General features: G+C 37.4%; 1 protein-coding gene across 1 annotated transcript; it reads right to left on the bottom strand.

Annotated features, from left to right (window-relative positions):
- On the bottom strand, window positions 1-17,500 carry LOC138105730 (prostatic acid phosphatase-like). The gene is made up of 11 exons (XM_069005835.1): window positions 17,387-17,500; window positions 15,936-16,031; window positions 12,971-13,057; window positions 12,208-12,360; window positions 9,967-10,065; window positions 8,783-8,878; window positions 6,265-6,397; window positions 4,925-5,007; window positions 3,935-4,041; window positions 3,305-3,474; window positions 1-869 (listed from the first exon to the last, which is right to left on the bottom strand). The coding sequence occupies exons 1-10, from the start codon at window positions 17,498-17,500 to the stop codon at window positions 3,318-3,320; spliced, it is 1,125 nt and encodes a 374-aa protein (XP_068861936.1). The 3' UTR covers window positions 1-869; window positions 3,305-3,317.
- Window positions 17,501-25,818: the final 8,318 nt, after the last annotated feature.

The following is a 25,818-nucleotide window of genomic DNA, read 5'->3' as shown; positions in this document are numbered from 1 at the left end:
TGTATACAATCAAGGTAACATAACAAAAGGAAGGTGTTAGAAAAGCTATTTGAGACCAAAAATTATTTTTCTTCCAAAATTAACACTTGGCCTTGCTGTCCTTTTGGAAAGAATATCTGAAAGCCTTGTTGGGTCAACTAGTTGTTGCTAGGTCTTCATGGTAGCTAGCCTGGCTGTTTGTAGGCTCCTTTTAGGTCTAGATTCACAGTCCAAGTTTTCCATAAGTCTCATCTTCTTTCTGTATAGAGATGGGATATTTGTGCATGGAAGAGGGAGAGAAAAGAAGAAAGACATCTCTTAGGTAAATAAGCAGACATTATCCTAATTCTTGTGGCTTCTGAGAACTGTTTGTGTAAAATGATTTATTACTTCTTGAATAAAATAAAGTCTAAGGACAGTGGAATGGCCCTCCTTTTAGGGCCTCTGTTTGAAGCATTGCTTCTGTCACCAATTCTGGAAGTTCTTGTCTCATTCTTCAAAACAAGGCAACACTCCTTCAGAGGTATTTTCCAATTTTGCTGTAAATCAAGGCTATGGCTCTTCCAAACACTCTAACTATAATTACATAGTTCAATTAGTTCTGACAAAGTCCCTTTGGACAGAATAGGTCTTGAAAATTTCCTCTGGTTTCGTATTGCACTTGGGTTCCTCCAGATGATAAAGTAAAGCAAATATTCATGAAGGATAAGTCCCTGCTTTCTATAACTTTTGTTTGTAGTACTAAGGAATGTTTTCTTTTGGTAGAGATCAGGAGACTCAGTCGGTCATGCTGATGCCATTTAATGAGAAATGTTGGACCACAATCACATCACAGTGTGGGAAGAATTCATTCATAAAGCGAATCACACTGAAGATAATGGAGCGAACACCTAAAGGTAAGAGAAAAAGAGAGATGCATTCCTAGCATATGGCATTCTCCAAAAACCTGTCAATAGTACCTCAACAAGAAAGTAGTTCAGACTAAGTGGAGAGGAGTTAACACATTTGCTCCCATTTTGACAGGATTAGGAAAAGTCTGTTGAAACATTGAGTCAATCTATGCTGAAATCTTCCTGAGCAGCAAAAAGAGCACCAGGAGAGCTCACAGTTTTGCCTTCTTCCCAAATATGCTGAGCTTTATTAATTTCCTCTGTTCCACCCTATGGTCATTGAGATGTGGAGGAACTTAAATCTGATTTAAACCACCCTCAAATACTGCTAGTATATTGTGTGACCTGTAATAATAATACTTGCCTAACACCTTTATTTCCTTGTAGTGGGGACATAAATCCTCTCTATAAAACTTCAATTAAGCTTTTTATGGAAACATCTGTATGTTTGCGAACTGGTGTCTCTCTGTAGAATAGATTTCTATATAAACTAGACTTTTGAGCTAGGTCATGCTCCTGGATTTTCTTTTTTAAAAAAATCATATTTATGGACTTCATAAAATGCTCTCACGCATGTATAATCAAATTAATAACATATGCATTAGCAAAGAAAAATAGTTGAGATGATTTTTTACGTAGTTGGAAACACCTTAAATCAGGGATTTTGAACCTGTATACATCAAGTGTTATTGTGACCTGTAAAATCTTTGCATCACTCTTCTCCTCAACTTAGCTTCCTGGTGTTAAAAGTCAGCTGTTCCTGGCTGTCTGCATCCATTGAGAATTGGTAGTGCACAGTGGTTTAGCACCGGGCAGTCTGTCACCGTGCTGCATTGTGCCTTGGCCTTTTCCCAAGGGCCACTCATGTACAGCAGAGAGTTTAAAACTGCCTGCAGGAAAAGCGAAATTACTGTTTCCGAAATTAGTCCAAAAAATTAGGATCTGGCCCCAACAGGTCCATTCTGAACTAGGATAAAATAGTGGAAAGTGTCAAATTTTGATATGACAATATGAAAAATATTTTTATTGGAGTATCAGGTTCGGTTGTAACCCCTTTTGCGGTCCATATGTGTTTTCAGCACTCAGGATTGCTAGTGAAAGCAGTGAAGCTGGGTTTGGTGTAAAATGCCGGAACACCATCTAACTTCTACTTCAACAAAATTTGAGCATTGAAACTAAGTACAGCCTTTGTGTTAAAGGCTCAATATGTGTGTCTTTATTATTGTAAAACTTTGATATGTGATAGATTTTTTTCATTTATTTAGCTGGTCAGTTATATAGTTTGCTTTGTGAAGGAGGGGGATTAATTTCCACAAAACTTCGATTACTAAGCACCACAGTATAAACATGAGGTATTTATTGTTATCTTCCACGACTGTATTAGTAGTGTGGCCGAAAAAACCCTCATCAGAAACAACCTCCCCCTTCCTCTGCCAAATTACCCTTTGCAATTAAATGTGGTAATTTCCTGATATGTTTCCTGAAAATTTGTGGGCAATGAATATAGTGGAGAAATTTTTTTACTAAATTATTACTTGCTAATTTTTCACTCATTCTGGCTGGACTATCTCCACTCTGTTAATGGATTCAAGATACTTAATCGGAAATTATTTTCAACCAGATGAGTTGGCTGGTCTGCATTATTATAATCTCTGACAATTCAAATTCTTCTTGAGATCAGTGATTCAGAAAGCCATATGGGATTTTTTTAATGTTGGGTAAAATATTTGATCATCAAAAAAGTGGGGTTTCTTAGCTTTTAATTTCTTTAAGTAATGTAGAGCTAGATAAAAGACAGACAATGTAATTTTCTGCCTTCCTGTTCCCCCCATTCTGCAAAATTAAATATCATCAGTGGTTAAAATGGAAATTTAAACATCCTAATATGGTGATACAGACAACCTGTGAGGGAATGCGTTAGTATGCCAATGTGTGTCTGTATACATTTGACATTCTAGTAAGTAGCAATCTGGTCTGCAATTCAATATTCATCTGTTTTGATCTCTGAATACCTGCTAAAATCAAGAGAATGCATAATTATTAATTGTCGTTAATCAGCTTGGACAAATATTCTGCAGTTAGAGAAGACAAGGTAGCTGTTGTAAGTCAGTACATTTACATGTACTCCTTCCATAACTGAAGGTCTTTTTGATAGTACAAAAACAAAACAAAACAAAAAACCCCACATGAAAAACAGTACCCTAAAGTCTGATCAGCCTTGATTTCATTTCATTAGAAAGTTGGGCTGGAATAGATAAATGTATTAATGGAGTAGAAATAACAGCCATGGGTACAATTCTCTTTTCTCAGATCTGTGTATTTTTCATTTCAGACCAGACCCTTATGAAAATGATTGTCACTTCAAATGAGCTGTTGGCTCAAGATGTAATCCTAACTTTACTTTTGGGTACATGTGCCAAAAGCACTTAGCTTACCTCTTTTGATGTCCTACATTCTACATTCTCTTGTCCAATAATGTACAAGGATGGGAGAGACCAGATGTGTAAATCTCTCCAGGGGACAGCGAAATTTGCAGCCAGGGAGAGTGAGTGGGTGAGGCTCTCGCAAAGAATTATTCCGATAGTACATTTCTATGGTGTATTGCCTGTTTCAAAGTACAGAAATGTCAAAACAAAATTAGGCATGCAAAACCACACAGCCTTTCCATGGTGCAGTTGTTGTACTTGGGGACAAACTTTCAGCCAGCTTATTTGTCTGGTTGTTAATATGTTTATGATTTACTAATACAATTAGTACTCTGAAGAGAACTTTTTAAACAGTAGGGGGGTCAACACCAATTTGTGTGCAGTTTACTGTCTTTGTCAAGGAATTTAATAGGATGAAGTAAAACCTCTCATAACTTATATTTTTATATCTATATATATGGTTTTTCAGGCTTATTCTGCTACTGACTACTAAACTGAAACCAATTACAATAATTAAAATCAATGTGTAATATTTTCCTGAATAGTGAACGTCACGTATCCAATTTAATTAGCCTGGGGTATCAGAAAATTCCTTCTTATAAAAAGTACATATTAGCAGTACAGCTTGCTGATACTTGCCCATTTTTTTCCTGGTAAAGTTCAAAAAAATGGCAGGCACTGTAAGGAGGCATTTTCCCATTGAAGACATTGAGTGCCATCTGTAAGGCAGCAATGGTGGCTGCATGCTGAGAACAGAAGAAACCTTTAATTAAAGCTCTATTGAAAACGATTGTATGAGCCTATTATTTAACAATATTTCCAGCACATTATCTGCCCACTAAACATTAATATTACTTGTGTGACCTCATTAATAGTCACACCCTCTACACTGCTGAGTAAATATTGTCCCTTTATGGCTATATAAACTGAAGTGCTGAATGTATAAAGTATACATATATGTAAATATTTAAGAAGTCTTAGTCACCTGAAGCTCTTACCAAAGTTAATAGGAGCTGTTAAAACTTCTTTTAAAAAGAACTAGTGGTTTTGCCTGTTAAGTAAACAGTATCTGAGATCAGATCAGCAAGCTCTTTAGCTGATACATACCCAATAGGTCATGATATAACTGCAGTTTAGAAACAGGAGATTTTTAGTGAGAACAATCAAAAAATTTCCTCCCCCAATGACAGCATTTGCACATTCTAAACAAAAGTATAGGATCACAATTGAGTAACTGCCTTCATAAGGTCTTCTAAAATAACTGTAACTTAATTTTTTTCTTCTCTTTTTCCCATTTGCACTTGACAAAGATACGAGAAGAAGGAGATTTTGTTTTAGATTAAGTTTGTGATCCAGGTTTAATAAAACATGAGGCATGTTTTTTCCAGTTCTCTGCTCAATCAAAACATTATTACAATGAAAAAACCATGACATGAGGTGGAAAATGGAATGCTTCAGGTTTCAAAGTACTATGTGTTCATTAAAAATTTTTAAAAACACAAAGATATTTAAGGTTAACCAAATAAAAAATGCTAGTAGCTGCATTTCATGAAGGAAATAAAATTTCATGGCTTTCACTGCATTTAATAACTGCAGAAAGGAAACACAAGAGAAAGAGAAAGCACTCACTGTGGAATACATAACCATTTTTTGATGGTGTGAAGGCTTTCTAGCATCTGAGATATGCTTTAAAATAGTTTTTAGAAGAACACCTGAAAGAAAATGGGGAAGCAGTGACAATGAAAGGGATGCTTGCGTTAACATCTGTATTGATTTTTGCCATTTTAGCAATCTGCTACTAAATGCACCAGATTTATTCAGTTGACTTAATCAGTAATTTGTGCAGAGTGCCTTGATAGTGACAGTATCTTTCAAATGAACAGCGGGCCTATTTTACTTTTGTGTAAAATGTTTTGAGGATCCCTAACAGCCTCAACAGCTTCAAACAGTGCATTCACAGCTACTTTGTGCCAGCAGAACAGTGCAAGAAGAAAACAGTAATGAATACTACCCTGCTGTGTTTGTAGCTTGATTGATTTCCTGCTTTCCAGAGAAAAAAGAAAAAGCATATCCTCTGGACTCTGGGGCTTTATAAATTGTGTGGTTGTCTGTATTTTGTTAATGTTAACTGCTGAAAAGTTGTAAGACAAACTACTTGAATTAAATCAATGGCTGTGCTAGTATGTTAATATAAGGTTAGCATCTCGACAAATTAAAATCCTAAAAAGAGAACTGTACAGGATAGCAGAATTAGAAAAAAATTAGTTTTTAGCCACTGGCACATTTTTAATAGCAATTATTAGTAAAGCAAGGGCAGAGGTCTGAACTTTGTGCTAAATTTTGTAAATTGTACCTTCAAAAATGCAACAAATTGATTCATGCTTATATGTTTATTTCTTTGTACCTCAGATCCTGACTGTACACTGTCCATATAAAACAAAAAGGAGGCTCAAAAGATGACAGTGGATGAATGTAGGAGAATGAGTGATTAAAAAGGTATAAAATATTTTAAAATTTCAGCCACTGTTTTCTGAGCAAAGTCAGGTTTAGAAGCAGATTAATAATCTCATTTTAGGACTCTCAGTAGTGGAATATGAAGACTATTAGGCAACAAAGTCACCATTCTAGACATTACTACAAATAACATTTTTTAAAGTAAGTTACACATGGTGGCTTACACTAAATTCAGCCTTGATTCAGTTCAACAAGAATCTGTAGATTACTTTGAATTTCTTATACAGTGTAATATAAACGATACCTCCATTACAATGTTAGATTAGTATACTAATGATTCATATCCTCACCATCTCTCTCTCCCCATTAATCAAAATCTTTCAGTGCTGACCACCAATATCCAGATAATGGCATTTTTCACCATTCTACTATGAAATCAGCAGCAATGTTTGTCATACACCCTTTCTTCTTTCCCATCCTACTTTGGTTTTAAATGGGTTAAGAATTCAGCTTACCTCCCTGCAAACGTGATTTCTGTATTTGTTTGTGGAACCCAAATTCCGCCTGCAATAACAATTCTGAGAGCTTTATCAGCTTGGTCCTGACACCATGAGTAGCCCAAACAGGTAAAGTGTAATTGGTAATATCCTACAGTGAAGAAAGAAAACATGGTGATTTTCTTACTGATTCCTACTGCTAACTGGTATTTATTATTTAAGCACAAAATGCTTATCAGAAGAAATTCTGAATGTTTCACTCCAGTAATATTTTCTTGTAATAAAATGATGACTATATTTTGCATTTAGACAGCTGTAGTATTCCTGTTTATAGCATCATAGTGCTTAAAAGAAATTTGAAGGGAAGTGTTCAACAAGAAGAGGAAATATAATACTAAATATTATGCATAAAGCAACAGGCATTATTTATGTTGTCAGGTGAAAAAAAAATCACTGTAAGACTTTTTCAGTCATGTACTGGGATAGATCTTTACTGAAACAAATCCTATATAAGCATCAGGATTTTAAGGACTGGTTGCTCTCAGATGTAGATGGAATACAGAGATCGAGTAGGAATATGTATAGCTGTAGCATGGATGTACCCAAGTATGGGGTATAGGGATGAGATGTAAATGAAACTCATACCTACTATGGTCTATTGGATACTGTCACAGTCCTCAAGCTAAAGTGGAATGGATTAGTCTTTCCTTGGGGATGCAGTCTGAGGTATATTAGTGATCAAAATTGTGAGAAGAGAAGATAAGCACAATGCTCCTGGTTTGCATTACCCCTGAATTCCTGTTTATATAAAGTCGGTAACTTTCCTTTAGAGCAATGTAACCTTTGGACTGAGATCACCAAAAGGAATATTCTTGTAACAAATGAGCTCAAAGAAAAATGTCAACCCCTTTAAGGGTTTGTTTAAACAAGAAAACAATAGAACATGCTAGGTTAAACCAGTTCAGAGCACAATGTTATCCATTTCTCTTTTAACAAATGTGATTTATGTCTTGAGGAAAGAATTGGCTGGTTGCATGCTATTTAAGACAGTCTGTAGGCAAGCAAACACTTTGGTCTCCAAGACCTGAAAGTCAGATTACAGCTGAAAGCAACAAATACAGAGAGATGTGTGCTGCTGTAGTTTCATGAATTGTATTAAAAAAATTATGCAGGACGCTGTCTCTGTGTGCTTGAAAAATGAGAGAGGCTTTTATGGCAGTTGTCTTAATTGATACCCCAGAGTCCTCCATCAGTAGTATGAAAGACCAAAGCTCATCAAATCTAAAACTAGAAGTAAAAGCCTTTTTTTTTAAATTTTATTCTGATGTTTGGCTAGATTCTTGATGGGAGTTGTGGATTTTGCATATTAGTCTGGTGACACAGGTTCTCAGTATGATTTAACTGTTGAAATACAAAGTTGTGGTTCTACATTTGGAAAACATGGAAGGGTGACCTCACTGAAATCACAGTGAGATGTCCCAACATGTTAACATTTCATTTAACTTAAGGCCCTGGCTAATATTCTATTCAAGTCTGCTTTGACCAAAGTTGGACTTTTGCAAAAACTGCAGTAATGAAGGTAAACTCATTAGTCTCACACTCAAATATTACATGTTGGTTCTGAAATCCACCCTAAAACTGCCTCACTAATTTCCCAGTACTGATGACCAATTTATCATTAATATTTAAGTTTATAAATAGTTAGGCTTGAAAGGGTAGCAGAAGCTGCCTTCAACAATAACTTTTTAACACAAGACTACAATTTTCAGTTGCGTCAGCTGAGTCTAGATTTTGAAGTGGGACTTCTTGCTATATTAAGGGCAGTCAGGATTTTTTCAAATCATGAAGTTTCACAACTGTGGGACCCAGATAGCCATGCCAGTTTGGCACCACAATAGCCCTTTTGTTATAGAATCAATGCTTTTTTGTGGTATGCCTGGTACCTTTGCTTAGAACCAGCTCCCAAACTTGCACAAATAGCCATTTGTGTCATTCAATGGCTGCTTAATTCCTGAAAATACTCTGTCCACTACTGGCCATGTACAAATAATGAATTATTTTCTTTATAGAATTTGCATAAAATCTTCATGGAAGGATGCTTATGTTTCTTTGCCAGCAATATGTTTTATCCCTGTGTATCTCCTAGTGGGGTCTGGAGGGGTAACAAGACAATTTTATCCAAAGCTATGCTTTTGCCTAATTCTCCGTATGCAGCCACTGACAGGATCTTGAATATGATAGGCCATTATTTTGTGTTCCTTATGGTGGTGGATGACCCACAGCACCCTCACACATAGTGTGTTTACAGGTTTTTCAGTTGTAAGTTTGATGTTAGGTGCGGGTTTCTGGAGAAGAAGCTGAAAAAAATCTTTAGTTAAAAAAATTTTGAAACCCAGATCTACCATCTTTTTATGTCTTACAATAAAAAAATAAACCCAATAAAAATACCAGGTTGAAAGAAGTTTAGGAATTTCTATTGGACTCAAAAGATCTTAAGGGTCTTTTCCAACCTAAATGATTCTATGATTCTATTTACCTCATATTGTAAAGTGTCAAAGAGCTTCCAAATCCTTTCAGCAGTCAACTTCTTCAGTGGGTATCCTGTATGAGTGGCTAAAAACTTCAGAAATGGCTGGAATACAAAAAAAAAACCAACCCAAACTTGTGGTACTGAGGGCCTTTTTACATGATTTCTGCACACTGCCGTACTAGTACATAGGAATTTTTAGAAAGGAGACAGTCTTTGCGCTTAAGCAATGAACCATTGCCTAGAGGTAAGGGAATTTGGCCTATTCATCTAGACAAGGTTGGTGATGTTAGCTCAGATTTCAAGTATGGTCATTGTTTCTACTTGGTGAAAATGTTTAGAAGGAAGTAGAGGGAACACAGATATATGAAAAAGTCTGGCAGAAATCCAAAAAGTGTTTAAAGGAAGTGTGATAAACAGAATTGTTCTGATATTGGAGAAGGAGAGGTATGATGAAAATTTGATAAAATTGAAATTGTGATTTAGTTGCATATAATACCCAGATGCAGAGGCACAGATGGATGGCTGAGGTCAGTGGGGAAAGAATAGAAAAACAGGTGAGGCTCATAGCGTGCTTTTGAATACATATGTGAAGAAGAAGGTTGCAGCAGAATAAGCATGTGATTATATGCTCATGCAAAGATTTTTGATGATGGAGAAAGAAAGGAAAGCATACCATATGAAGACAAGCACAAAACATAGGAGAACGCCTGAATTAAGACTGTGGGTGAGAAACATGAATAGATACTTGAGGAAAACACTGAGACTGTTATAGAAATTCCAGGGAATTGAGCTGAGAAAACGAATCTGAACTCAAACAGGCTTATAGAGGCAGAGATGTCAGTGGAGTTGCTTTACATGGGAGTAAACAGATACAAGTATTGGAATAATTTGAGAGGCATTGGCACTGATTTTATCTGAGTTTTTGTTTTGTCTGGTCTCCTAGAAACTAAGTTTTTGCAAGTAGGTCAATAATTTATCTTTTCTATGACTTTCCATGTTCAATTGTTGGAAATAGCCCCATCCAGCTGGATCTGTAATGTTGTAATTGTTTTTTGGCTATGTTGTCTACACCCTCTGTGAAGATAAGAGATCTGAAAGGAGCATATTAACTGCTATTTTTTATAGCTACCTGTTAGATAATGTTGAAGTGGTACACTTTAACTGGATTTCCAGAACTGAAAATACTTTACCTTGTAGTGCTTGAATTGCTTTTGGAAATCCCTTGTTGCAAAGGTTTCTCTCAGAAGCTCCTTGTGTTTTGGGCAGTGTGAGAAAGGTAGGTATAGCAACTGGAAAGAAAATTACAAAACCCTAGTTAGGCAAGGTGCATCTTGTTCTGCAATTCTATATACACTTGCAGGATTCCTGTTCTGATTGGCTGCACTAGTTAGGACAAGCTGAAAAATTATTTGGGAATGTAGTTTCAAGGATATTCATCTTCAGGACTCTAGGAGTCATACTGATGACTACATACAAAATAATCTTTAAATGTTCAGAGGAGTAATAACTGCAGTAGTTCAAAGTTAAAGGATTCATTTACACAAGATGAAATTTGTCCTTTGACAGAAGACTAAGACAAGCCCTCATGAACTCCTTTGTTCTTAGCTTCTCCAGGGATGATTTCATTCATTGTGTTCAGTCTTTCTTTAAACACACCATCACATTTTTACGACAAATTACCAGCAGCAGTAGCTAGACTGCAGTAGGAGTCTTTGTGCATACTCCGCGTATCGAGTGTATTTAACACAGCTTCATTTAGTTCAGCTAAATTGTAGAAACTTGTGAACTTTCTATAACTTGGTTTTGTCTTTCATTAGTCTAAGACATATGAAGGTTAAGGTTACATGTGACTGGAATAACTTAAAAACTTATTTCATTTATGTAAGCAAAATTGAGTTTACTCTTGTTTTCTATGTTAAATTTTAAACAAAAGTTAAAATTTGACACTGAGATATTATTAGTGCTTTTCTCTAATGTGCTTTTTTGTCCTTTTTCCAGTAATGTAGCTCCGTCTATATAGTCCCAATGTTAAAAGAACTTTTAAAAAGCTTGAGAGTTTTGAAGGAATAATTATCTTGGAAACCTTCACAGCGGTTTTTTGGTCTTTTCTCAAATAAAATCCATCTATTCCACAAGACAGGAAAGTATTTCTGAATTATAGCAATAGGTTCATGAACAGGTATGACTTCACTAATAAGTGACAGGCACTTGTTCTGTGTTGTAGGATATAGGTGGTCTCAAGTTTAGCCTGTATATGTAGTAAGGATGAATAAAGCTAAAACAGAAATAGTTGAAAAAAGTATGAAAAATGTGCATTGTTCATGACTTTATTTGATTTGTTTGAATAAACTTACTTGCTCCCCTAGATGCAAATGAGCTTGCAGCATGTGCTTGCTGAGTTTGCCATCTATGTTGATACCGGCCAGGTATTCTTGACTGTCTGCTGGGATAGCCCCACCTGTGACAGCGTCAGAAAGCAGCTCCTGACTCTGTGCCTGGCTGTGTGTGAACAGGAAGACGTGTCTCCATACCTTCCATCTTCATGCTCTCATCACCCTGAGGTGAGAACCATTGCTCTATGACCTATCTAACCTGATTCCCTTATCATCACAGACTGCATTAACTAGACTTATAAAGCCCACACAATTTATATTGCATCACATGTGCAAACCTGGTCTCAAACTGGGACTCATACTGCACACTCCTGATCTTCCCTAACTTTTTACCATAGATTTTCCACACAGGATATTCCAGCTCCAGTCAGATGCACAGCTTTCCCCTCTAGGACAAGTACATGCAGGCTAAAGAGCTGCTATCCACAGGATTCCTTACAACTCCCAAGTGAGGAGTTGAGGATGGGAGATGAATAAATACACTGCCCTATGAACTCGTGCTTAAAGCTCCGAGTCCTCCTTCCTTTTCCCTTTTACGTTTTTCACCAATCCTCGAAGTGCATGGACTACCTGCAAAGTGCATGAAAAACAATCCTGTAACTCAATTCTCCCTGTAATGTAAGTCCCAGAATGATTCTTTTGTCTTTCCTGTTGGCTGTGGACTAAGCAATATTGAAGCACTAGTGAGATTAAGTATGTTTCCTTTTCTCACACAAAGAAAGTCCTGTTAGCGTTAAATTTGGGATTAATCTACTTTTACAGTGATTTACTCACATTATAAATTAACTCTTTTTCCCTCTTCCTAGTACTTCCATTTTTCTTCCTCTTTTGTTAAGATTGTGTCTTTGACATGTAAGTCCATTCTTGTGAAAATACTTGCCAATATTTCTATTCAGCTTATTAGGCCTTTCTGCACAATGCTTGTAACAATGTACTTTTCACTGCCTTTACCATGCACTTTTTGCTGCACCTTCATCTCATATCCTATGTACTTTACTAATGTTTAAGGGAAAGCAGATGCCCCTAGTTTATACTCACATTATCATGTGACAGTGGCACGGTGTGAACTGGAATTGGCTGCCAAAGGATTCTGGGGTTCCAAATCTGGCCCTGTGTCGGTGGGTACAATCCAGCAAGACTTGCCTGAGCACTCATAAGTGTGTGATCGCAATCAGTGCTTTGAACATAAATCTGAAGGAAGAAGGAAAAAAAAAAAAGAAACATTTTGGAAGATAATTTCTCCCATTAGGTTTACTTTATTTTCCTCTTGGCAGGGAAAAAAGGGGCTGGTACTGTGCTGGAGAAGTCATCATTAAAATGGAGTGACATGAAGAAGGACTATGAGAAAGAAGGAGGAGGGTGAAAGACTGAAGCTGGAATAAAATTTTATTGGACAAGTGAGCTGCAGCGTGGTAACATTTACCTTAGGAATCCTAGTAGACAGCATGAAATTGACTCTATTTGAGTCAATCTGACTGAAAAGCTGGAATCTAAATGAAAACTAAGTGGTATCTGCATTCCATGTGGAAGTGTAGCATTGAGGTATTTGACATAGATGCTCTCCCATACAGCAGTGAGGAAGCTGAACCTGATGTGCAGCCTAAAAAGCATTTCACATGGTTTTCAGTTAACCATCAGTCTGAATAAAAGCTGAACCACAGTTTCAGGGATACTTTGAAATTACTTTGAGTTCAATTGGTATTAAATTTTCTCCTACTGCACCAGGTTTAGACTCTTACACATCCAGGAAGTCCCATTAACAACCATGAAAAACATCTTCCTGCCCAGATCCAGTACTTGCCTCACACTGCTTGTATACAACACTCAGGAAATGAGAGTATCTCCTCCGCATGTACTGGCCAAGCTCATACTGTTGTTGTATGCCAAGCTGTAGAAGTAACACAAGAGTGTAAGAGGCTAAAGAAATGTGCTGTGCATCCATTCCTACAACCACAAAAGAAAGCAGTAATATTTGATACTATTTTAATAAAGACCTTTGTCCTTTCCAAAGTGAAGTAGGAAAGAAGACATGAGAAAAAAGTAGTAAAGTTACTGCATGTACAGTATTGGGTAATGTTAGATATGACTCCTGGTGGATGCAGTTTTGTATTTTGCTCTGTGGAAAGCTGTGTGTATGTTTATCTGAGCTGGTGAGACTTAAAGCAGGCACAGAGATGTTCCAACATCATCTGCCTAGTTTCTACTCTATTGCTGCCTCAGACCTGATTAACTGGGAGTGCAGACAGAACAGCCACCTGTCCATGAAGACACATCCAGGATATGAATCCCATAGAGTATCACCAGTGATTCCAAATGGAGGCTACAGTTCTAGCCTGGGCAAGATCTACTTTTTTCAGAGTAGAAGACTTGAAGTAAAAGTCCTCCATGCCTTTGGGCATTTTGCTGTAATAGCTAATTATTATCAACAGTCTGAAACATTTGATTTTTGATTCTTGCCTATGTTTCCAACTTGAAATCACTGGAACTTGTTACACTTTTGAATAACATTCACTATCACAGATCTTATTCACCGTTAAACAATAATCCATAAAATGGAATCAAGTCACTTTATCTCTGTGTTAAATTAAACTGAGGACAATTCTCTACCCTCACAGCAAAATTAGGGTCCCAACATTTTAGTAGCTCTTAGCTGAACATCTTTCAAGTTATCTACATAATTTTGTTTACACATGACATATGAATCACAGAATCACGGAATCGGTTAGATTGAAAAAGACCTCTGAGATCATTAAGTCTAACCTATGACCTAACTTCACCATGTCAACTAGACCATTGCACTGAGTACCATTTCCAGTCTTTCCTTAAACATCTCCAGGGATGGTGACCACACCACAATCACATACAGTGTCCCTGTAATAGTCTCCATATTGTCATCTTTTTACTTGTACCTGGTGTTTCCTGGCCTAAATATAAATATATTCCACTTTGCTCATGTAATCATTACTGTACACTGGGATCTCAAGTACAGTGATTACTCATTGCTTCCTAAAGCAATTTTCTAAGTCATGGGATCAGAGGATAATTCAGGCTGAAAGGGGCCTCAGGAAGTCTCTAGTCCAACCTCCTGCTCAAAGCCAAGTCAGCTATGAGGTCAGACCAAGTTACTCAGGACCCACTGTGTGTGCGTGTGATCACCTCTTTCTCATGCTGGAATTGTGCATCCAGTTTCCTAGGGTTTATGTGTGGTTTAGGCATCTGCCCCAACTTGCGTAAAATGCACATTAAGTCCTGACACCTGGGTCTTGAAGTCTTCTATGCCCTGGAGCAAGCTAGCATGGATTGCTGAACTTGTGTAGTGCTTACATGGAATTATTGAGTCACAGCTGAGTTAGGAAGCTGGTCTGTTACTCCTGTTTTTTCAAGGGAGTTGATATGAGCAGAAACAGGCCTGATTTTGGAGATCAGTTTTGCCTCCTAAGAATGGTGGGGAAGAGGAACCGCTCAGGCAGTTTGTTCTATTCTGATTTTGGTGGAGGAGACCTGCAAGTTCCCCTAGGAGAGAGACCCACTGACATAAAGGTGTGTGTGCCTAACAGAGAGACACACCTCACAGTCTGCCTCCACATGCACCGTAGCCATTTATCTGGGACAACCAGACTTCTGGCACTTCTAAACTACTTCAGAGAGACTGCCTGGTTCTGAGTGCTGGGCAAATAACTAGCATCTTTTTCCATCCAAATAACAAATCTTGGGGAAAAAGGAACAAGGCACAAGCACACAGACACAGTGGGTCCTGCTGGTGGGAGGGAAGCAGAAGTAGGGTTAAAACCACCCAGTGCCCAAGTAATGCCTTACAGTCTGATAGTACACGTCACCCTTGGCTCCATTTGTAGGAGGTGGCAGCTAATAGAAGTTACAGTCAAGGCAGGCACAGCATCTGTCTGTATCTGTGGTTGCCTCAGCTGCTTCTGGTTACTACCAACAGCTGATTCCACAAATACCCACACTAAAATAGCTGAGTTGTAAATCAACTTTCCTGGGCATAGCATAAGAAAAGTTTTTGCTGGTACTGATCTCAACAGTTCATGAGTAAGGAAGCACTCCTATTCAGCAGAGATTGAGGGAGAGGTGTGTCTGTAAGCACTTCCACCACCTTATGCTACTGATGGTTAAAGCTTCCTTATGGTCTCAGGTGAACTTATCATTCTCTACAACTACCTGAAAGGTGGTTGTAGCCAGGTGGGGGTTGGTCTCTTCTCCCAGGCAACAACTGACAGAATGAGAGGACACAGTCTTAAGCTGTGCCAGGGGAAGTTTAGGTTAGACATCAGGGAAGAATTCTTCACTGAAAGAGTGATTTGGCACTGGAATCATCTGCCCAGGGAAGTAGTGGAGTCACCGTTCCTGGATATGTTTAAAGAAAGACTGGACGTGGCACTCAGCGCCATGGTTTAGTTGAAGAGGAGGTGTTAGGTCGTAGGTTGGACTCGATGATCTCAAAGGTCTTTTCCAACCTAATTCATTCTGTGATTCTGTGAGATGGTCACCAGTGCCTGGCTCCTCCCAGAAGACCCTAGTCTGCAATCAAAAGTCATAACATACGCTGATACTGAACCAGAACAGTCTGGATCAGCTTCATTTAAAATTAGTGAGTGCTGTTGCTGTAGTTTCCTAGTAAGCTCTTTGGCTGTCCTTAAGTGGCAACTTTAATAAGGGCTTTCTCCAAGTGAAAGCAAAGCTCCAACCCCCAAATAACTCACCATCTTCCAATAGTTCAGTATATTGGCCCAGGTAAAAAAACTCACCTTGGTAAGTTGGCCATATCCCCGTTGTCTTGCAATGTCTTTGTGCTTATCAGTTGGAAAAAACTCCTGTGGGGTGTGATCACCATGGCGAAATACCTGATAAAATAGATGAAATTGCTTTTGTGCTACTGGTATTTTTTGTGGTGATTATAACTAATTAGTGTAATCACAAGGAATATGTAATGACAGTGAGTACTGTATCTGACAGATGCTAAATATATTTCTAGTGCTTACCTTAAGTCTAGATAGCTGTTTCCTGTTTGATTTATTTAGCCAATATAACTGCTTCTTTTCTTGGTGTTTGAGAATAAACTAGCTCAAATAAATTTTTGCAAGTTATAAAAACTACAGGATACCCTATTATATTTTAAAGAGGTTTTATGTATTTTAGGAGGTATAGACAATTATATTAAATAAACAGAAAACAAACAGAAGCATGTAAGTAATTTTGCAGAAATATTTGAACATTAGTATTTTGGTATGACTAAGCTGGAATTCAGAAGGAAAAAACCCAAACTATTACTGAAGATAACAGTTCTGTGGCTGACGGCTGTGCAGTTCTCTTACTTGGCAGAAATTAGCCTTAAAAAGTCATATCTTGGCTTTTTCATCACAAGAGAGGTGATGAAAGTGTTATCTAATGTGTAAATACAGGAGAAACTGTTACTCTGAAAACATTGAACCTGTTTTGGAATTTCACTTCAGATAAAAGATGTATTTATACAGACACATTGGATTTTTTCATTCCTATGATGAATTCTTTGCTTCATATGTTTTGCAGCATAATTCCTGTAGATATATGCCATATAATTCTAAAATTTTAACACCAGATTTTTTTTTTTATTATTTCTTAATCCAAGCAGGGAGAAATGAAATCAAAAACTGCAGCACAAAAATTATATAAATGATTTACAAGTATGTGTGATGTTCAGAACAAGATTCAGGCTTCCTGCAAACAAACGGTACATCATAATCATTGCAAATAGCATTAGTTTCACAACCAGCAGTGGTTTCTGTGTTGTTTGTTCAATGTCATTGTCCACTTGTTTGAGTTTCACGTACTGGAATTTGTTTTGCAAGTTAATCCACCGAAACTGCTGGAAAAGTGCAAACTCTTCCATGGTAAAGAGGGTTTTCGCACGGTTGGTATTTAGTTATGAAATCCTCTTTTACATTTTAAAACAGAATCCTGTGTTATTTCTCTCTTAGTGCTATAAAATAAGCAGTCTCTATCCATCCAGAAAGTTAAGTTCATCTAGGAGTGTACAAAGGGGACAAAATGATGAAATCTTATTTAAAATTGAGATTTTTTTTTTGGACAAAGCAATAATGAATTTTGGATATGCAGAAAATAGTTAAATATTTGAAAAAGTGCCCCTCCTCCCTACCCTAGAGTACAAGAAGAGCAGTAAGTGACAGGTTTTGAAGAAATTCCATTTGCCCATACTTACTATGGACACAAACTTCAGTTTTCTTTTAGCTGTTGTTTGGTGAAGAAAGATGCAGAAAAGGCAGAACATGAAACACAGACTCCAAATTCCACAGATCAGCTGTCTTGCTTTCATCCTGAGGGTGGCTTTCAGCTATTTTGCTCACCAAGGTCCCTGGCTGGATGTGGTGATACAGTAGATATGTGGCTAAGAGGGGTGGAGTCAGTTGTGCTTAGTGAAGTCCAAGAGTGGGCTGTGAACTTGTCTCCTCCTGCCTCTCTCCCCTTCTAGGGTTAGTGCTTTTCAGGGATCTTAAGAAATAAAAAATGTATTTTGCATTTGTACTCCATTTCTGTGTCACATGTATAGCATGGAGTGAAATCTCTGAGCCTCTAATTCCTGCCTGTGGCAAGGCAGGTGAATGTAAAGAACTGCAGGTTGCCTTCTATTACTTAAGTTAGGATTTAGTAGGGGTCAGTCAGCCTTTCCAAAAATGAAAGTGCTGTGGATATCTTACTGTCTGCAAAAGAGCTACTAAACCATCTGCATTCCTAGGGCTCACAGTCTTCTCTGAACACTTTGTACTAGAAGGCTTGAAGGAGCAGTGCTAAAAAATGTTCTTTCATAAAGAATTTCTGGATTTTCTCTGGATTTGGCTGTAGTTTGTAGGAGGAATAAGCAACAGAAGGCTTTCCATAGAAGGTTTTGTTGCAAAGGAGCAGGAATAAGCCTAAATTCATTGCAAAAAATATAAAGATATATGAATGAACTTTTAATCTCCTCAGTAGGTAGACTCTAGTGGCAAAGCATGTGCCACTGTTTTCTAGAACTATCCCCTAGAATTTAATATAGTTTGATAATTTTTTTATTTTCAAATTTCTCTTGCTGCAAACACTCTCATCGTTATAGTGTGCATATATATCAAGAGTTGTTTCTGTCATTTCCCCAGTATATTTTAAATAAGAAAAGAAATCTAGTTCAGAGACACTATTGCAAGAGATGGGATTGATCTTGCAAGTTATTGACCTATGTTCAGTCCCATTCATGTGTTAATGAAAGTCCTGTTAATATGTTAAAATTGAGGGTGATTTCTTAGTCATCAAAAGTTCTCTGTAAGAATTTCTAAGAAATTACTGGAAAAAAATTATTTGGCTGCCCAAAAAGATTATATCATCTTAAACCAGTTTAAGGCGCATAACAGAACTTTCCTTCTGATTATTAGATATAGAGTTGTCTAGAGGGATCAGTTCTTCCTGAGATAACAATGTCCTATCTTTCACATCTGTCAGACCTGAAGAGATACCTCTGTGAAACATTTAGAGGTCAGACTATCATTTCTTCTTTTGTGCTTGACAAATCTAACACATTTAGAAATAGAAAATTGTGGGGAGTTACCCACATTTATTGTGAAAGAAATGTCCTTTTGTTTTTTTATTTGGAGGCACCTGGGAGAAGATGTGGGTCAACTGATTAAAGCTATTCACACCCTGTACATTGTCTTGCCTCCACTGGCTGTCATACCTCAAAAATTTCTCTGAAGAGACTGTGTTTTGCTGTTTCTAGAGAACATGGCATCAGACACTACTCCTAAAATACACTGCTCTGCAAGACAAGATTTTTAATTAGACCAACTGAGAAAAAATAAGCAAGTTCTCAGAATTGCAAGGCTCCATTCTCCATATACTGTAGATATGTCTAGGAGGGACAGCAGATCTACAAAAGAGCAGAAAGATTCAACTTTCATCTTTTCAAGCATCGAGTGCCTCCCACTTTTTGTGAGACTTCTGTAACAAGGAAGGTGAAATTACTCTTACTTTGGGTGGGGATGACAAAATATTAGTGTAAATATTGGTGTAAAAATGTTAATGAAATGTGAAAAAATATTAGTGTTAAAGCTGATACTTGCTTCCTATGATCTGATTTTGATGCTTCTAATTCTGTGAGAAGAGACATGTGAAGGGCTGGAATTGTTTTTAAGTACACCATGTTGATTAATTCTGTTCCTGTTGAAGGTCACAGAGGGAGAATGAAAGAGTGTGCTGTGCCATGTACCAGTGTTCCTGAGACTGAAACTCTAGAGAGTAGGAGAAGGAGCTTTCTTGGCAGCTTTTACCTGCAGAAATTCCTCGTTGCAGGTGGTGAGAGGTGTGAAAACTATAGCTGTTTCAAAGTCAAGGTAACTGCTTCTTTAATATGCATGCAGCCTGTGTTAAAGCAACAGCTGAAGGTGGAAGCGGAGAAGATAATGATAAAGGTAATAACTGTACCTCTATCACTTCCTTGGGAGTACAAAGGAAAATATATGAGGTGTAGATCACATGCCTTTATCTTACCAATATACTTGATGAAATATTTATGGGATTGTGATAACCATAGTATTATTAAGCAAGTAAAAGTAGAGCTTTGTGTTGTGTTCTGTACTCTGATATCTGAAGGGTGTGTTAAGAGATGCTGCTGGATCTTTGACATTGTTGAGGGAATGCAAATGTTCATTAACAATGCTCCAGTGCTATAAAATTGTTTCATGGTTTACATGCTATTATTGTATTTGAAAGCTTATTAATCCAAAGACCAAAATTTGACCCTCTACTCCCAAATTGCAATATGAAGAATCCCTTCCAGGCTGTGATGCTTACCCTCTTCCCCAACTTTTAAGTGTAGGGTTAAATCTGCTTGGTATGTAAACACAGCGTAGGATTGGACTTGCAGCTTGAGATGCTACTTCTTCATTAACAATGGAGAAGGGTCAGAATTTGTTGAAGATACAGTGATAAGCATGTTAGAAGAAGACTCCAGTGTAGAACTAGTGCAGGGAGAAGAAGGCAGGCGGAGAAGGATTTCACCCTTCCCACCCTGCCCCGCCCTTCTTCCCCCTCCCTGAAACAACTCCTTAATGGGATTGTTATTACAGCCTCTGGTGTTGAAGTCATGACTCTGTGACTTCTGCAGTTTTGATGTCCGTGGCCGCTTCCATGACTTTTCCTCATCTTCTTTTCTTAGCTCCAGTCATATCAGGGCTGCATATGGCAAGAGAGTTCAAGGTTTGCTCTGGTTTACAGTGTACCTCTTTGTCTCCTGCTTATAGGCTTTGGTTAAACGATGAAGAAAAGTTAAGGTATCATTTCTTCAGCTGCAATAAACTAACAGTCAGAACAAAAAAAGTCCAACTCCAAGCCACTTGCTGAATAGGTAAATAGATAGGAATCAGCTGCCTTTATGTGGCTAATGCTTAACATAGACTTCTTCGGTCCTTTATGCTAGGAAAACAAAGGCAGGTTGTGTCACCATGCCTTACCTCAGGGACATGTTACCCTGCCTCAAAAAGAATTCTGCCCCAATCAGATACACATTTTCTGTTAATGATTTCAGTGCTGGCATGCAATAATACTCTCAATAATACTCTTTTCTGCACATTTTCAGACTGAGTTGGAAGCATGTCCAGCTGCTTTGAGGAGTTGGGTTAAGACTTGTTATGAATATGAACAAAATGGAGCACCTTTGTCCTGCAAATAAAGTAATTTTCACTGGTAGCTGGGGTCCTTAAGAACTATGCATGTTGTCCTTGTTACTGCTGGCAGAATACATCATGTATTGCCCCATATTCTCTGATCCTTCCTTGAAATGCAGCAGAAAAGAGGAGACGGCAGTCAGTGTTGGGACTTGTAAGGAATACAGCTGTGGTTGTTCTCTGGCCATTCAATGTTCTAGGCAATTGCATTTTCTTTGGTTTCAAAGCTGCACTCTCGATGTCATCTGAAATAAAGTACTTTCTTTGCACAGTGGCCAGCTTCTTCTCCATTACACTGATGGAAATATAGAGTTTAGAAGCTGATGAACTTATTTATATTTCTAGAACTGTTTAGAAGCTGATGAACTTATTCTATGTTCCTTGAGGTTTACACAGCCATTCTTCCACTGATGATGTTCTCAGCACCTTCATCTGGAGTTTTGCTGGACTGTAAAACTCCCTTCTCTCAAATGTGAGCACTTTCTTTCCAGTTCTGATTAATCAACTTTGTGGTCATAAAATACACTGACATGGAGGAGTTGCCAATTAAGATGCAGTTTGGTAGCTGTGTTTTAACAGATGATTACTATAATACCAGAACAAAAGGATTTAGCTGGCAGTATTCCACAGAACGGTGGTGCTTGTTTTGGTCTTGGGCCATCAGTGAGTCACAAACCTGAATTTTGTGCAGTGTAAAAGTCCATTATTCTTTTTTTCCCAAATTCCGTGACAAATCCAAGTAGCCTTGTTCAAGTGTAATGGATCGCTGTATCCCATAACCAGACTGCCACTGCAGGAAAGAAGTAAGGTTTGTAGCAAATGACTAGGAGATGAAGGCCTTTACACCACCAACACTATCTAGTCATTTAGACTTGCTAATGAGTTGTGTGGACCAACAGGATGATGTTGTTTTGACAATGAGAGATGAAATATTTCTCGTCCTGAAAGCACATTTTCTTCCAGACAGTCATTGCCACAGCTGTCTAGCTTGGGCATAAAGCAGAAGTGTTTCATGCAGGTGCTGACATCAGTCCAAACAACCTCCCTGTGTGTAATCAAGCACCAAGCTATTGTCCTTGTGCACCTTAGAATACCTGAGGGGTTTGGGTTGCTGCTTTCTTTAAATTTTAATAACTATATTTAACTTGGAGGTAGGCTACAATAACTATGATTAAAGCAATTGTTCTGCTCAGGTGGAATGATTTCTGATCATGCCCCAGCACAATACTGCAAGATTTGAAATGCAAATATGTGGGAGGGAAGAAATGTTCTTTCAATAACTTTTTTTTTCTATCGGAGTAAAAACCAAAAAGTCTTCCATAAAAATACCAGCTGAGGTAAAATATAAGCCCACAATTTCTCATAAATATTGTATCTTTCTGATAATCAGTTTCATTGACCCCTGTGGATAATTTACTTTTTGAATTAGTATTCTGAATCAGTAGTGAAGAATTAATAAATTAGCTGTTCTTTCAGAACTATTTCCTCCCCCTCACCCTTTCTGTTCTGTTCCTGTGCTGTTATCATCCTTCAAGGTCTTTGGATTCTTGGAGGTTTTGGTTATATTTGCTCTTCTTCACTTTAATCAATAAAGCATTTTATGCTAGGACATGGGCAGGCTTTCATGGCACATTTCAAATATTTTTCAATCAGATGTTTTTTTGAGAGGCTGGTGATTGATTTAAATATTGCTGCAAACATTTTCTAAATGAACCTGTCACTGTTAAAATGAATGACTGTGCTTCCATGTCACAGTACTGTGTTTATTAATACTAACTAGACTGCCTGGTGGTGGTGTTACTTCAAAGCTTGCCTTGGCATTTCCAAGGAAATTTGCATTGACTGTCAATATGACTGTTAGAAACAAATAGTATATTTTTCTTTCAGGTCATATGTCCACTTTCTCTCACTTTAAATCAAACTGAAATAAATATTGCATATGGGAGTAATAGAAATTTTCAAACTTTCATTTAATTTAGAAGTGACAGTGAGTTTGTTCTGTCAGGCATCTTGATCAGCCTGAAAAAAGTACCTCAAATAATAGCCCATGTTCCTACCTACTATAATCTTGTGTTGCCCATATTTGTCTTCACAGACATAAAGACCACAAAAGGCGTAAAATTGCCTTTTGCAGAAATAAGGGACAAACTATCCAGAGGGCAATAGCTAAAATGAAGAGACAAAATGGTACTGGCAATCACCCTGTTGGTTTTTTTTGGGATAGGGAAAGGAGAATAAGTTGTATGTGGGAGTGGTAATAGCTTCAAGGACCCAATTTCATAGAAAAAGAAGTGCCAGTAAAAGGAAGATGCACCTAAAATCATGCAGGGAATTGGCCAAGGCCTTTCAGAGCTGCTGCCACTGCTGAGACAGATTAATGTTACCTTGAAATACTGATAATTCTTGGAAACAAGCAAGCTACCCATTATTTAGCAGCTTAGTTGAAAATTATAGTGTGGGTTTAGTTTTACAAAGTGTAGGTTTATTGGTTTATGACATGTTGAGCTTTCCAAGGAGTTGGAAAAAGCCCTACACTAAGTACAGAATGCTTTGACTTTGTAACCCAGACAAAATGCCTTGAATAACTGTAGCACAATCCAGGCTATTCCAACAGTGTAACAAACCTGGGCTTTGGTAGATACTATTTGTTTAGGTGAGAGAAAAAAGTGGCTAAGCAAGTTTAATGCTTCAGGTAATGGAAAGGAACCCAAAATAATCTACCCAAAGGAATCTTTAGTTTAAAAGATACATGGTTATGTTCGTGTTCTGATTTACATCAGTAGAAGGAAGATGGTAGCCCACACTAGAAGCTTCCTTTTGATTTACACTTTGCCAAGCAGGATATATTTGGTCAACATTCCACACGTGATTCTTCATATGTTTTCCACAGACACTAAATAGTGAATAATTCATAACAGACTTTCAGTTAAACTGTGAATCTCTTCCACTTGGATCAGAGTACTGTCTGAACTTAATTTAAAGCAAACAAAGAGAAAAATGAAATGAGCATTTATTTTAATGCAAACCAAAGGAAAACTGTATGTCTAAACCTACTAAGAAATAGTACAATAGCTTGAAGAATCTTTATCTACAGGCACCTCTGATAAATATTTTGCAAAAGCATATTGCCATCTAGTGTCAAACTCTCTTCTGTTCATTGTACTTTGGACTGCTGTAGTTGCAGTAGGTGGACGCTTCCGTGAGAATAATTGGAAATCCCGTAATGTGTTGAGAAATGAGGAACAGCAGTACTGCAGCTAGACATCGAGAATACAAGGCCACATTTCCAAATTTAAATAAAGATTAAGTTCAATCATTTTTCACTCCTATATTCAGGGTTGCTGCCAATATAAATGTACCCACCGCAAGTTACAAGTTTGTTTAAGTCAGTGTCCATTTCTTCTTTCAACACTGTGAGAAATGGTGAAAAAACAATGTGGTCATTTTTATATACTTGCATTATTAACTCTTAAATGATTTTCTCTTTGCATATTTTCATCTGTGTTGTTATAGGAGTTCAGCAAGAGAGAGAGGCTTTTGGATTAATTTTACAAAATGAGAGAATTTGAGTGGTCACAAGGATCAAGCTGGGGTAATGCAGTTTCTTCTCTTCCTCTTTTCACATATTTGGTCGGTTTGGGATTTTTCTCCTCTGTGCCCCTCAGTTCTCAGTTTTACTTAATGTTAAAGAGAAATTCTGTATGTTTTATTTTTGATGGTATTCAAAGTTGTAGCTTTCATATCTCTCTTTCCATGTTTTCTCTTAACTTTGAACTCTCTTGATTCATAGCAATGACTTTCAGATAGTGAGCTGAGGATTAGAACTTTATCCGCTGGCTGGAAACACTTTGTTTTAAAAAGAACTTTTTACTTCTTTTTAAAAAGAACTTTTACCTCTATGATATCCTGCTTTATATTTGTATAAAACTTTGCTGTACTTCAGTGATTGAAGCTGTAATTTCCTATCTTTATGATGTTAAATAAAAAAAAAAAAATTCCACCTAGGAACAGTATAAAGAAAGCTCCAGTATATCCAGCAATGCTGCCTTCTCTGTGAAGACATTTTCTTCAGCTGATGGGAGGTAACAGTTTTTAACCATTCAGACTAATGTATTTGCATGGAACCATTTGCTGAAAGTTGTCGGGTAGGCAAAGAAAAGGAAGAGGGAGAAGTTTACTGTACATTTCATCATCTGCTCACCTTGAAAAGGCAAAAGTAAATATGGAGTTTTATTCATTTCCTAACTGTATGCATGTATACGTTAACTATTGGAGTGCTAATACAGCTGGTTTCTTTCCATCCTGAGAATGAGCAATGAAGAAGCATAAGAAGCGTTCTTAATCCTGTGAACATATTTAAGAATAGCAGGCATAGTTTCTGTGCTAGCACTTGGGCAGAATTGTTCAAGTCAAGTTAGCAGCCTCTCTTGTGCTTGCTATTTTGAATAAACCATTTTAAGGAGCATTTGTTTCAGATTAAATTTTGTTTGTTGTTGGAAAATCATGGCTGCAATTGAATTTTTTTTCTCATACACTACCATATTCTATTTTCTTATCTCTTGATACCTAGCTCTGATCCTTACTTACTCTTTTTCAAGCAACTAACATTTGTTGATTGGTGGGTCTGTAATTTCTGGCAGATTTCATAGCACTTTCACCACCTCCTGTCAATAATGCTCTAAGAAAATTATTTCCAAGATGTTTCTTTACTTTTTTCCCCTTTTTTATCACCCTGTGAAGCCAGAAGTATCTAAATCTCCTCCCTGCTGTTTAAATTTTAGTTTCCTGGAAACAACATTTTGGAAGTCATATTGGAAGTCTTAGTATGGCTTTGATGTATCTCTAAACTGTTCAAGAAAATCTGTATTTTATTGAAGTCACTGTATCACACACATCAGGTTTTAATAATAACAAAGGCAATCTTAGACATTTTGGGGAAATTGCA

This window comes from Aphelocoma coerulescens, chromosome 2, assembly GCF_041296385.1.
Source record: "Aphelocoma coerulescens isolate FSJ_1873_10779 chromosome 2, UR_Acoe_1.0, whole genome shotgun sequence".
NCBI lineage: Eukaryota > Metazoa > Chordata > Aves > Passeriformes > Corvidae > Aphelocoma > Aphelocoma coerulescens.
This window is presented reverse-complemented; position numbering and strand designations above follow the sequence as displayed.